At 40.0% G+C, this 12,773-nt stretch overlaps 1 protein-coding gene across 1 annotated transcript in view; it reads left to right on the plus strand.

The window, feature by feature from the left end:
- Positions 1 to 12,644, plus strand: part of LOC145440496 (kynurenine formamidase-like) — a 29,167-nt gene extending 16,523 nt beyond the window's left edge. The window contains exons 2-6 of the mRNA XM_080318116.1: positions 7,940 to 8,077; positions 8,145 to 8,257; positions 8,414 to 8,546; positions 10,293 to 10,521; positions 12,106 to 12,644. Coding sequence (XP_080174242.1) covers positions 7,940 to 8,077; positions 8,145 to 8,257; positions 8,414 to 8,546; positions 10,293 to 10,521; positions 12,106 to 12,277 — 785 coding nt within the window. The 3' untranslated portion in view covers positions 12,278 to 12,644. The remainder of the gene's footprint in view (positions 1 to 7,939; positions 8,078 to 8,144; positions 8,258 to 8,413; positions 8,547 to 10,292; positions 10,522 to 12,105) is intronic.
- Positions 12,645 to 12,773: the final 129 nt, after the last annotated feature.

Below are 12,773 nucleotides of genomic sequence, written 5' to 3' on the forward strand. Positions count from 1 at the left end.
GTTGACTCTTTGAATATGGTAAGATGGTGAGATGTCGAGACGTAATACTATTTCCGTACACTCAATTACAACAAAACATAACCCGCATTCAAATAAGCCGTAAGCTACAAGTGGATTTAAAACTTGATGCTGTTTTGTGGTTAACTCAAGTCAGTAGTCATGTTTGTGTTGATTTCAGGAATGATCATGACGAGTTGGTCGGGTAAATTAGGTAATGTGGTAGTAACTATGACCTTACCGAGTTGCTGACATTCAAATATCTTTTACGCTGTAATATACGGATTTAATTGTGATAAATTATTAGTCAGTTATTGTTCACAACATCGCTTGCAGGGTGAGGGTGAGACGTCACCTCATCATTGATCCCCATACTTACAAGGCACCGGTTGAGCGATAGGGTGTGTTTTTGGGGATTCCCCTTGTCTCACCCTCACCCTACAAGCGATGTTGTGAAAAGTGTGAGCGGAGTTGAGTATTAATCGTGTACTTGGTGTAGTGCTTTGATATCAAAGAGATATTTTCGCCCTGTGTAATGTTTCAATTCTCTGTTGTGAATTCCGATAGTAACGACATTGATGTTAAATCCTCACCCGTGGTTATTGTAAGTGAATCCTAAACATCGCAACAATCGGTATGGAAATCGAACGCGTGCGTACTTTTAGATAGGCGACACTAACAAGTTTATTACATCCGTGAAATACTCTGAAACGTCGATTCGTGATTGTGTTAGCTATATTCATCTTCCATATCTGTGGACACAAAGATATCTTGACTTCGGTTACAACTCACTCGAAACGAATTGTCGCGGGTAATCTAAAAAAGCACAAGTCGAAGACGAATGATTTGATTTCAATGAACCAAAAAAGTCCTTTTGTTTTGATGTTTGATTTAATACAATTTGTATGACTATACCGAATCCGAATCCGAAAGTGAAATGTTACTTTAGTAGAAAAATTGGATGACTCGCATTTTGATATTGGTAGATGTGTAGAATAATATGACTAGTTTATAAAATCTCGGTAATGTTGTCATGTCTGTGATCAATAAATATGTGATCAAGTCTTACCATTCGATATTAACTTTCGCAGTCGGTGTAATTTGTTGAAGTAACAATACCGACGAGTTCAATAATATTCTCCATCGATGCATTCGAATAATCCGTCAGCTGCAAGCGGATTTAAAACTTGATGCTGTTTTGTGGTTAACTCAAGTCAGTGGTCATGTTTGTGTTGATTTCAGGAATGATCATGACGAGTTGGTCGGGTAAAATTAGATAATGTGGTTGTAACTATGACCGTAAAGAGTTGCTGACATTCCAATAAGACGAGTTGGTGGTATATGCCTAAAACCGAACTTGATATGTTTGTTGGTTGTAGTGATTACTTGCGTAGTCTTGTCTACTTTTCATAAGGATACTTTTTGTTTTGGTTGGGTAAGTTACAAACGGGTTGACTTGACAAGGTTTTTTGTATTTTACTCTTTTGTGTATGGGAAGATGTAATACTATTTCCGTTCACTCGATTGCAACAAAAAATAACCTGATAGTTTGTTCAAGGTTTCGACAAATAGATTGAAATATTCCGATTTAACTCATCGCGTCACAAGTCGATCGTGGTATGCACAAGTGGTTGTCAAGTTAGAAATATTTACAACAGGTGTTATTTCATTGATTGATTCTATTGTGTGTAGTAACACATTAAAATATCGCGATAGTATTTACTGAAACTGATAAACGGAAAACTCAGTCGTGAATAGAGCTGTAAGTTTCAAGGATTGTTTCAAAGTATGATCTTGAAATGTGACTGGATCAAAGTTGGTAGTCATGTTTGTCAATATATTTCGATTCAGACTATGTAAAAGTCCAAATATTTCATTTTGGATTATCTGGATTTACCTTTAGTACATCTCACGAATGGATTCCGACGCCGCGCTATAACATTTTTGATGATAAGGACTCGAGGATTTTCATGATAGAGTTGACGAGTGATAAGATGCGTGTTTTTGTTAAGAGTTTGATTTCGTGTTGATAAAGACAATAACTGTATAATACACATACTTGTGATTCTTGATTCTTGTAGAATTATAGTTGGTATTGATTCTATAAGTGTGAAAACAGCGGCGTGGAATGTGCGAATAATTCAATGTGGCTGATAGTCGGCGTCAGTAATATTCGCGTTATGGTCGAATCAAAAGATCACGAAAAGATTTCTCAAAATAATTAGAATTGTACCGAATTAACACATTCAGATACGAATCAACTTGGTTTGTGTAGTAAGTTTCATTTCGAGTTGGCAAATTGATACATTGGTTGAATATTCTCATAATTCTTATCGCGCAACTAAAGTCACCCACTGTTCGAAGTGTCAAAACATATAGCGACCACCAGAAAGTGTCAAATTGTTGGTTTTCGAATCACCGTCTGCGACGGCTCTGTGACAAACTAAGTACCGAAATATTACCTTGTGAGCGATCGGTATGTCTTTAACACCAAGTCACTAAAATGGTTATGCCCGAGACATTATCTTGTTAGCGATCGCGGGATTTGCAATCTATTTTACACTTTTTGAAGTGTTAATTTACGAGCGTGGTTATTTGTTGGTTGCTTTTTGTGTCACTGCTGAATACTGAATACTCCTGAATGTGATAGTACTGACTGGATTAGTGTAATAATCGATACGATAGTGCGCGCTCGAAATCCTCACATCAGGTCGCGTTTTCAAAACGGATGTATTTAGTGGGTCACACATATCAAAACGCGGTCGCGATAATCCTTTTCAAAATCGCGCATTGCACTGCGGTTTAGTGAATTTCCTGTTTAGCGATACTCGTGACTATTTACTTGATACATATTCAACACCGTGTGAGAGATGCCTATACCAGAAAGTACGATTCACGACCGCACCCATAAGAAACAATGACACATCACCAGAGATCCCGTAAGAATACATGACAGACACATTATCGTCGTTAGCATGTCACCGCACGTATACCTTATAACATTAGCATGCGACCGATCCCTATCTCCATAACGCTATCATGCGACCGGAGCCTATACCCGAAAGTACGAATCATCGCCGCATCCATAAGAATAACGATATACACATTAACAAAGATTCATTCACATGACTATTTACTTGATACATATTCAACACCGCGCGAGAGATGCCTGAAAGTACGAATCACCGCCACGCCCATAAGAACACATGGTGACATTGGTGAGTCACCACAGATCCCGTAAGAATACATGACAGGCGAATCACCGCCACCGCCTATATCCACAACGTTAGTTCACTACCAAACAATCCATGGCAGGTCATCACCGCGACGTATACCTGAAAGGGTGGTATCACCAACGAGACGGCAGGTCATCGCCGCAGCCTATACCGAAAGGGTGGAGTCACCAACACGAGTTTTCACGGTATCTCATCGCCGCAGCCTATACCTGAAAGGGTGGTATCATCACCGCACCCATAAGTAACAATGGCAGGTCACCGCCACAAGGGGGGTCTAAAAGGGTGGGGTCATCACCCCGGGTTTTCAGGCAGGTCACCACCCCACCCATAAGAGCCCCTGCCAGGTCACGAGCGATCTACTATACTACTAACGCCGTTACACTCAGCGAACAATTGTCGCGGTGCGAGCTACTCAATGCAATGTCAGGACCCCATGGTATTTTATGTTGGAGAGAAATTACTGATTTGATACGCGATTTCCAGTTTGTAACCATCTGTTTCGTAAATTCAATCTTGATGACTGCTTGATCCTCTAGTATTCCCGGATTATCGCGCACTGTGACTTGTAAATGTGCAATGTGTATACTGCATAGTTTAATTCGTTACGGGCAATTGGCACGGCCCAATGTGCATGGCACAGTGTTTAATACGATTATTCGATTCGTTTCAACGGGAAAATATTATATTGCGATAAATTTGATCGACACCGGATGGACTGGTAACGAGTGCACCAATATCGAACGTCAAATGATTGGCCATTTGGTACAAATCGAATTTCTATTGATCAGATCGTGATGTCCGCCCATATTGCTCTTACTACAGTTACAGTTGAATAATAATCGCTTATTTAAAGATTGAATTGAGCTGTATGGCTTAATGTTAACGAGTACAGTGCCAGTGTTAAAACGCCGCATCAGAATTTGATACTGTACACAGCAATGGCATGGCGTAAAGTGCGTTCTAGTGCAACTATGATGTTATCGACAACTGACAAGTATTCATTACGACGTCACACGCCGACACGGCAGCACCTATGTCTTCGTCGCTGCATTCGATGTTACTGACGGCTGACAGACTCTAGATCAGTGCTCTTCAACCTTTTTCGACGTGGTACACCCTTTTAACGTTTGCTCAAAACTCGTACACCCCTGTTCATTAGGGGTCTTCAAAAATGACTTTTTCCTCAAATCGTACTGGCTACTTGATAAAATTGTTAGGTTAGCTAACTTAAGCCTACACACCAAATTTGGTTCAATTCCAACCAGTAGCCGCATGGCTACGGAAGAAGAAAGTTTCTATTTATAATATAAAAATAAATAACGAAAAATGTGAAATTTTTCTGTTCACCCCATGAAAGTATTAGGTTGTCTATAAAAATGATGTTCTTCAAATTTGGTTCAATTCCAACCAGTAGAAGCGGAGTTGTTGCCGTCAAAAAACTTGGATTTGAATAAAATAGTTTGGTCACAGAGTCTATTCGCAGCCAGTTAGGCCGCCCGCCACGCAAATTGGAATTTATTTCGTGTCAGCCCCAAAACAGCATGACATTACGAACGATAATTAACCTAAACGTAACAGTATTGGGGAGAGAGTATAGGTAAAGCTACTGCTGCAGAAGCGGTAATTCGGATCAGCGATAATAGCAGGCGCACCAGCCTACTGCGTATCAGGCCTGCCCCACACCACACACAGTCGATAGTAGCACATGGGCTGCAAGAGATGTCAGTAACCTCAGATCGTATGCCGCTACACAAAGTCTATTGTCGCTAATTTGCATAACTAATAACAAAATACTAGATTGCAAATGTATGGCGAAATATTGGACATAAAATCGGCATTTTAAAACAAAACGGTTTCGATTTCAACATCGAAGCTGTTTCGACCCTGGCTGGCTACGTCACTTCATTAATGTGCATTGCGGTATTTATTAACGTAGGGTAGGAAGTACTGATTCAAGAAGTCTGAGCTATCGCGGCGGTTTCCTCAAAAATCACTAAAAGACAAATGACTAGCTGAACACATGTCTGTTAATAACTGCATACTTTCCAACACCAAACGGAACCATTGGTCTATTGCCGACGGCTAAATGAATAGGAGAAATATTTGCCTATGACATCACAATCAAGCGGTGTACAGTATTACACTTGAGATTAGAGCCCGACCGATTATCGGCTTGCCGATAATATCGAGTCGATATCACGCTTGGAGAGAAATATCGGTATCGGCCATTGAAGGTAAAAAAATATCGGCCATTTTCGTGACGTCACAACATGGTGGCAGGGAGTCAGAGAAGTCGATAGAAGACGTGAGGACGGTAAATTATAAAAATAAATGGCCAAGCTGCATATAAGGCATACTGCATACAGGCAGTAGGCGTGCCTATCTGAAAAATATTTTAGATAACTAGCCACCGTTATGCCCCACTGACTTCGTGGGAATCCCCCTGCAGTAATCGATCACCATGAAGACAGAGAGCAGCTGGATGGATAGTTGTCTGCAGAAGATTTCAATCAGTAAGAAAAATGAGAACTTCAATCATGCTGGACTGACCCTCGTGATGATAGAGAAAAGCGTCGCGTCGGAATGTTTCTCTGAAGATAGTGCTATTGGTTCGGTATCAAGACCAACAGAGCTATTTATACCAGTAATGTATGAAGTTCGTCTGACTGAGGCCTGCGGGGCCACCATGATAGGAAATATGCGAGCATAGAGGGAAAGAAAATCAAGCAAACGTGGAGTAAAGCCAATAATTGATACGAAAATATTTGATTCCATGCTGACATTGGCCAACTATTATTGATCAATTGATTGTTGAAATGCTGGTCATGGTCAAGGCCTAAGGGCAAGGGGATGGGTGGAGCAGTTGCAGATGTGGACAATTTGAGTTGATTTGGTCATCCTCTTTCAGCTATTTGTTAATGGTGTGCTGAAGGCTCCAGGTGCACTGCCAGAAGGATATCAATATTTAGTGAAACCTTGAAGGAAAGATCCCCTGCAAGGGAGCGGTGGAACCGAAGTGAAGACAGATTTCCAATTCTTGCTGTGCCACTAACTATGGTACCAAGTGGAAGACTGTGTTTAGTACTATATACATCATTTATGGAAGACCACAGAAGTTCACTCCTTGGAGAAAGGGCCGAGAAATTGTGCTTCGTGAACTGTAATCTGCAACTGCTGGATTGGTGCTTTTTTGATATATTTTTATAGCCCCTAAATCATTTATTTCATGTTCAAGCATATCAATGGCTTTAAAGTTGTTGAAATAAATGCTCTGAGGTGTTAAATATGGGCCTTGAGCTAGATTCCACATATTTTGAATATCGGCTGAATATATCGGCGTTATCGGTGGAGGTACTGGATATCGGTGTTATCGGTATCGGCTCAGAAATCCAATATCGGTCGGGCTCTACTTGAGATAGCATCGTACCATATTGCTCATTAACCTGTGCGTCAACCTGTACTGACCCATAAACCTGTCTTTGTGATAGCTAGCCATCGGCTCATTGTAATTCGGTTCTGGTACAACCCTGTACACCCCATCCGAGTGGTACACCCTTTGCAAATTCTGGTACACCCTAGAGTGTACGACAACCCCGGTTGAAGAGCACTGAGCAAGAGTCTTGATTACCATAGATAACTAACCTACGGGTAAATTAGTCATCAACATCCCGAGTGTCGCGGCCAGACTAATAATATTTTTGGTTGGCCTTGCAAGTTCACAGTCTGAGCAATTCAATTTCGATAATATAACAGGATTTCGATAATATAATGGGAAATTAGCTCGTGGGCAACTCAAAACCTTCTCGCGGGCCACATATGGCCCGCAGGCCGCGGGTAGCCCACCCCTGATATAGACAGACACCTTCGATAGTTTTCAGAGCCGGAGCTGGAGCCGGAGCAGCGTTAATAATGCGACTCCGGAGCTGGAGCCGGAGCTAGTGTATGATGGAAGAAATCTCCGGAGCCGGAGCTGGAGCAATGCAAATTTACGGCTGCTCCAAAGCCCTGGTAGCTCCAACAAAAGATTCATTAAATCAAAAGTTTTCATGATGACTGCATCGTTACCTTCTTCAGAATTTGAATCCGGGATACATTGTCAGAGCGTAGAGCAGTGGCTCTGAACCGCTGCCTTACCGCTTACCACCTTGAGGTTCTATGTTTTTGATGCATACTAACAAATTAATCACTAATTCAACTTCACTACATACATATATATATATATATGTACTATATATGATTATCAACATGGTTCAGTGAAAAATAATTCGGTCAAGAAATTTCAAAACAAATGCGGTGTACGAGCTACTCCGCTCCCGAAAGATTTATAGCAATGTTTGATTCTGTTTCTTCAATATAAAAGCTGATTTAGGCTTGCGTGGTACAACTGATTCAAATGACGCATAAAGTATTCAACTATGCATTCGATGAAGACATGTCTTACATTAGAAAAAATACGTTAATGATTTGTGAAAACTGTAATTTTTACTTGAAAAGAAATGCATTTGCTGCGTACCATCAGAAATGACATTGCGTATACCACTAGTGGTTCGCGCACCACAGGTTGAGAACTGGCATAGAGAGAGTAACGTTAGTTTTTGATACATATGCGTATGCATATGATATATATACAATATACATGCTGAAATATAGCTGTGTAGCTCAATATACATTTTTGACCCTTAACATGGCTTTTTCTCTACTCTCAGAATGTCGGAAGCCTCTCCCGAGTATTCGATTTAATATCCGTGGAGATAATCTGATCGATCTAACGCATAACTTCGACGACCACGCCCCGTACTGGCCAGGCGATCCATCCGGGTTTGAGCTAAAGACTCTTTTCTCTGGTGGGTTAAAACTCAGACAAAAATGTCGTTGCTCGTGATAATGCTACATTAAGAATTCGCTTTTCAGGTTTTGTGAACGGGACAGTGAACTTTTTCTCCAGTTGGAAATTCTTCAGTCAGCCCGAACATCTGGGCACGCATCTGGATGCACCGAGTCATTACTATTTGAACGGAATAGACGTATGTATGTCGTCGAACGTGTTTGACCTCACGTATATAGCCCAACAATAACATTAAACATGAGTTACATATACTTTCGTAACTTATGTCATTAAAATGAAATGTACACTTCGGTAAGAAAAGGGAGATTGAATTCGACTGCACTATTGCCGACAGGTGAGTGGAATCGACCTGAAAAATCTGATTGGACCCGGAGTCTTGATCAATCTGAAGAGAAATGGGGAAAGATTCGGACCCGACTCTCAAATTTCGATCGATGATATCATGGAGTGGGAAGTTGAACGAAAAAGTGTGTATTGACCGTTCCGAATCAGGCTTGTTCAAATTATTGCATTTTCAAAATGGGCAACTATAGAACTAGAACTGTAGAGCTACGCCCACACTTTTTAAAAGTCACAAATAGAACTGGAACTAGAGCTAGAGCTATAAACACTTGTCAAAAGCCGCCACTAGAACTACAAATAACTAACAAGCTTTTAAAATCCACAACTTACCAACTACTTAGTTTCGATTCCGAACCAATCATGGATTTTTATAATATCGGAGTTGGATCGGCTTTCCACATGAACATCAGTAGGCTACACTGTGACAGCCCACCCCATTAGGGGTGTATATGTGTATAGATAACTAAGGTAAACCGGTTTAACTTAGTTATCTATAGTATGTGTAATGATTGTTATTGCTATAGTGACGGTACTGTTATTTCTAGGGCCGCCAAGTGTCTAGCACCGACCATACACGTGAAATGGACACTTGGTGGTCACATGACAATGCATGCTTCCTTCTCGTCTGAACTGGCTGCCGTGAGGACGCTGAAATAAAGCTGTCTAAAAACTATTGTACATCTCTTTACATCGACTATATTAGGAGGTCTTCCACACACGATGTGTTTGATGCGTGTGATTGAGAGAATTTACAGGACGTCTGATAATTATTTTAAAACGGTGATTCTCACTCAAACTTTTTCACTGTCAAAGCCATGCACATTAGGGCTGTTCAAAAATAACTTTTTTTTCCTGATTCCAGCCATTCACTGATTAAATTGTCAGGTTGCCACAACAAAGGCTGCACACCAAATTTGGTTCAATTCTAACAAGTATAGGGCTCCGCGGATCCAATTAAAATTTTTAATTTATACAGGAAAATTGAAAAAAAAAAAATTTTCAACTTTTTCTGTCAACCCCATGAAATTGTTGAGCTGTCTTCAGAGACGATGCAAAAAAAATTTGACTCAATTCGAACTAGTAGAAACGGAGTTATTCGAGTTTTTCGTTGATAATTCTCGGATTATCCCCAAATTAAGGATAATTGGAGAATTATCAACGAAAAACTCCAATAACTCCACTTCTACTAGTCCGAATTGAGTCAAATTTTTTTTGCATCGTCTCTGAAGACAGCTCAACAATTTCATGGGGTTGACAGAAAAATTTGAAAAAAATTTTTTTTTCAATTTTCCTGTATAAATTAAAAATTTTAATTGGATCCGCGGAGCCCTATACTTGTTATAATTGAACCAAATTTGGTGTGCAGCCTTTGTTGTGGCAACCTGACAATTTAAGCACTGAATGGCTGGAATCCGGAAAAAAAAGTTATTTTTGAACAGCCCTAATGCACATGCACTGCACATGTTAGCCTTTAACCTCACGTGTGGTGTGTTTTGAAAAGGAATGTAGGGAATGATTCAGAGGCGGGCTGGTCAGTAACGAAGTTCTTTTACTTTTTCATAGTACCCACGTAGGTATGGCTTACTTGCAATACTCACTCGAGTCTATAGTGGTTATGTTTGTTCGACTCCACTTTCACTTCAACTCAAACAGTTTTAGGTAGAATTTGGCCTATATTTACTTTTGACATTTTGGGTTTGAAAAGAATAGAGTAGTTTTAGAATAAGTTTTGTCACATTTATATGTGAAATCGCCAAAAGAACCACGTGGAATATCCATCACAGTTATGGAGTGTAGCCTGAATATAACTGCGATGTTAGTGAGCACAAAGTCTTCCAATTGGTCCAACTCTGATACCAATCTATTCACAGTACGGATGAGATCTGGCAGTATCGTTTTGCTTTACACTGGATACGGAGACGTTTACCCAGACCGAGCGGCATACTTTGGGACTAATATGACAGGGGAGGACGGCATTCCGCACATTCGTTTTCCGGGCCTGTCTCCCGATGCAGCAAGATGGCTGATTGACCACAGATGCATTGCTGCTGTTGGAATTGACACTGCGAGCATCGACTTCGGACAATCTACTGATTTTGAGTAAATAGTAATTATTATTATGATGAAGATTTGGGAAATTTCCAATAGTCCAACTGCTCACTTTATTCTCGTACTCTCGTCTCCTTCGTCAATATACTTTATCACAGGGCTACTCAATTATTTTTAGCAAAGGTCCAGTGACAATTAAAGCTTTTAAGTTTGCTTAGGTCCGTTATAACTCTCATGAAATAAATTACTGCCATACAAATGTAATGTGGCATTAGCAAATGCAATACGCGAAATGTGTTTATTGTTTTATTAGTCCAGTGATATCTAGAACTAGATATCTCTGATTATAGGGCAAGTTTTTGCAACTTTTGCAACTTTTTTTTACAGCTTCTGGAAGCTTCGTAAATATTCATAATGTATGTAGTATGGTGTTTCAATCTGTTTGTAGGAGTTTTATGTTGCAACTTTTTGCAACTTTTGTCTATATTTTGCATGCAACTTTTTTCTGCAACTTTTATCAAGTATTGCGCAAAATATGCTATAAAACTATAATAAAGACTAAATTAATGGATTTCAAGTGACAATGCGGCCCACCATAGGCGCCGGACGCAGGTATACTGGGTATGCCGTGTTTACCTAGCAATCTTTTCGGGTATGCGGCATACCCACTATTCCGTTAGACATGAAACTCCCTGAACTAACTGGTAAATTGTGCGAACCCTATGTAAATAAAAATGTAACCATGATCGATTGAATAGCGAAGGAAGAAACGGAACAAGCAGACACCATGCAAATTTTAAACTGCTGGAACCTTTCGAGTATCTCATACCCTCATAATTTCAAAAAATTGTATAAATGCAACTTCTGCCACTTTTGTTAAAATTAAAAATATAAATGCAACTTTCTCAGGTTTTTAGTGCAACAAAAACTTGCCCTACTGATTAGTCATATCCAGAGGTGGTCAGTGACGAAGTACTGCTACTATTTCGAAGTATTCAAGTATTTTCCTCTACTTTTCGTACCTACTCAAGTAGATTAAATTTTCCACTACTTCTACTTAGTCATATTTTGTGATTTACTTACTTACTTGTCACTGTTTACAGTTTGTGCAGTAGAAGTATTAAGCGAGAGAGAGAGAGAGAGAGACTGAGACTAATACATTGAAATTTAGAGACTGTTTTCTCTGAGTACCAACAATAATAATTTACCTATCACAAAATTTAAAGGAAAGCTCTCAATGTTCGTCGTCCTTCTCGTAGAGAATTAGCACTATTCTTCTTAAAGTTCATGTTTTAAAATGCCGGCTCACATATCTATTGTTAGTCTCCAACTAAACAGAAATATTAGAACACTCAATTTGTTTTTGCCAATCAACGATAATGGATTTGATTTTTTCATAATACTAAGATACTTTATGGAGTACAGAACTGTAATATAAATTTCAATAATATATTCATCATGTAAATATATTAAAACCCTAAGCTACTAAAAGCTACTTAAATCTGAGACAGATATAAAATGTCCGGATACAACACTGAAGAGGTCCGCATTAGGACAATTGAGTAGGGCTGCGTCATCTTTTGAATACGAGAAAAACACTTCTCAATATTTTGAGTCGGCTCCGTTATTTCCTAGAACGCATCGCATTCTACACGAAAGGAACATCCCGAACTTCGAGAACCTCGCGAATCTCCGCGAAGTTGCCGAGAGCGGTAGAAATTTCAACGTCATCGCCCTTCCGCAGAAGATAGCCCAAGGGACCGGCGCTCCGCTGCGTATAGTTGCCGTATTGGATAAGGAAGCTTGAAGTATCACGATTTCATACATACCACTGGCCATGCTCAGTTGAACCAGCAGGCTTTCATACAACTTTACTAACCCCGCGATAAAACTCGTTCAAGTCCTGCGCCGTATTATGATATCTTGCACGAACACTGAAGCTTATACTCAGTGGAATCCTCAGTAGCTCCAAATTCGGGTTGTATATCACTCTCAATGACTACCAATCCACCATTTGGAACTTCGGTTTACACGATTCGGGACAATCGCATATATCAATGTGAAGGTTCGGCCATTGGAAGAAAAGCTTTCTCTATGTTAAAACTGTTCGATCGCAACATCCATCGATGTTGTGCAATTATTATGCCATGCTAAATAGAGTATGTTCTTGTTAAGGATGCACCGTTATATTTTACATCCTCAAAACGCGGTGGTACTGTCGCCTGTCAATCGCAATTTTCAACACAATGGGTCGTGAAAACTGGATGGTCTAAACAGGCGGCACACCGGTTGGGCTTCGACTG

This window comes from Botryllus schlosseri, chromosome 6, assembly GCF_051294905.1.
Source record: "Botryllus schlosseri isolate E-star chromosome 6, Bs_hap1, whole genome shotgun sequence".
NCBI classification, from domain to species: domain Eukaryota; kingdom Metazoa; phylum Chordata; class Ascidiacea; order Stolidobranchia; family Styelidae; genus Botryllus; species Botryllus schlosseri.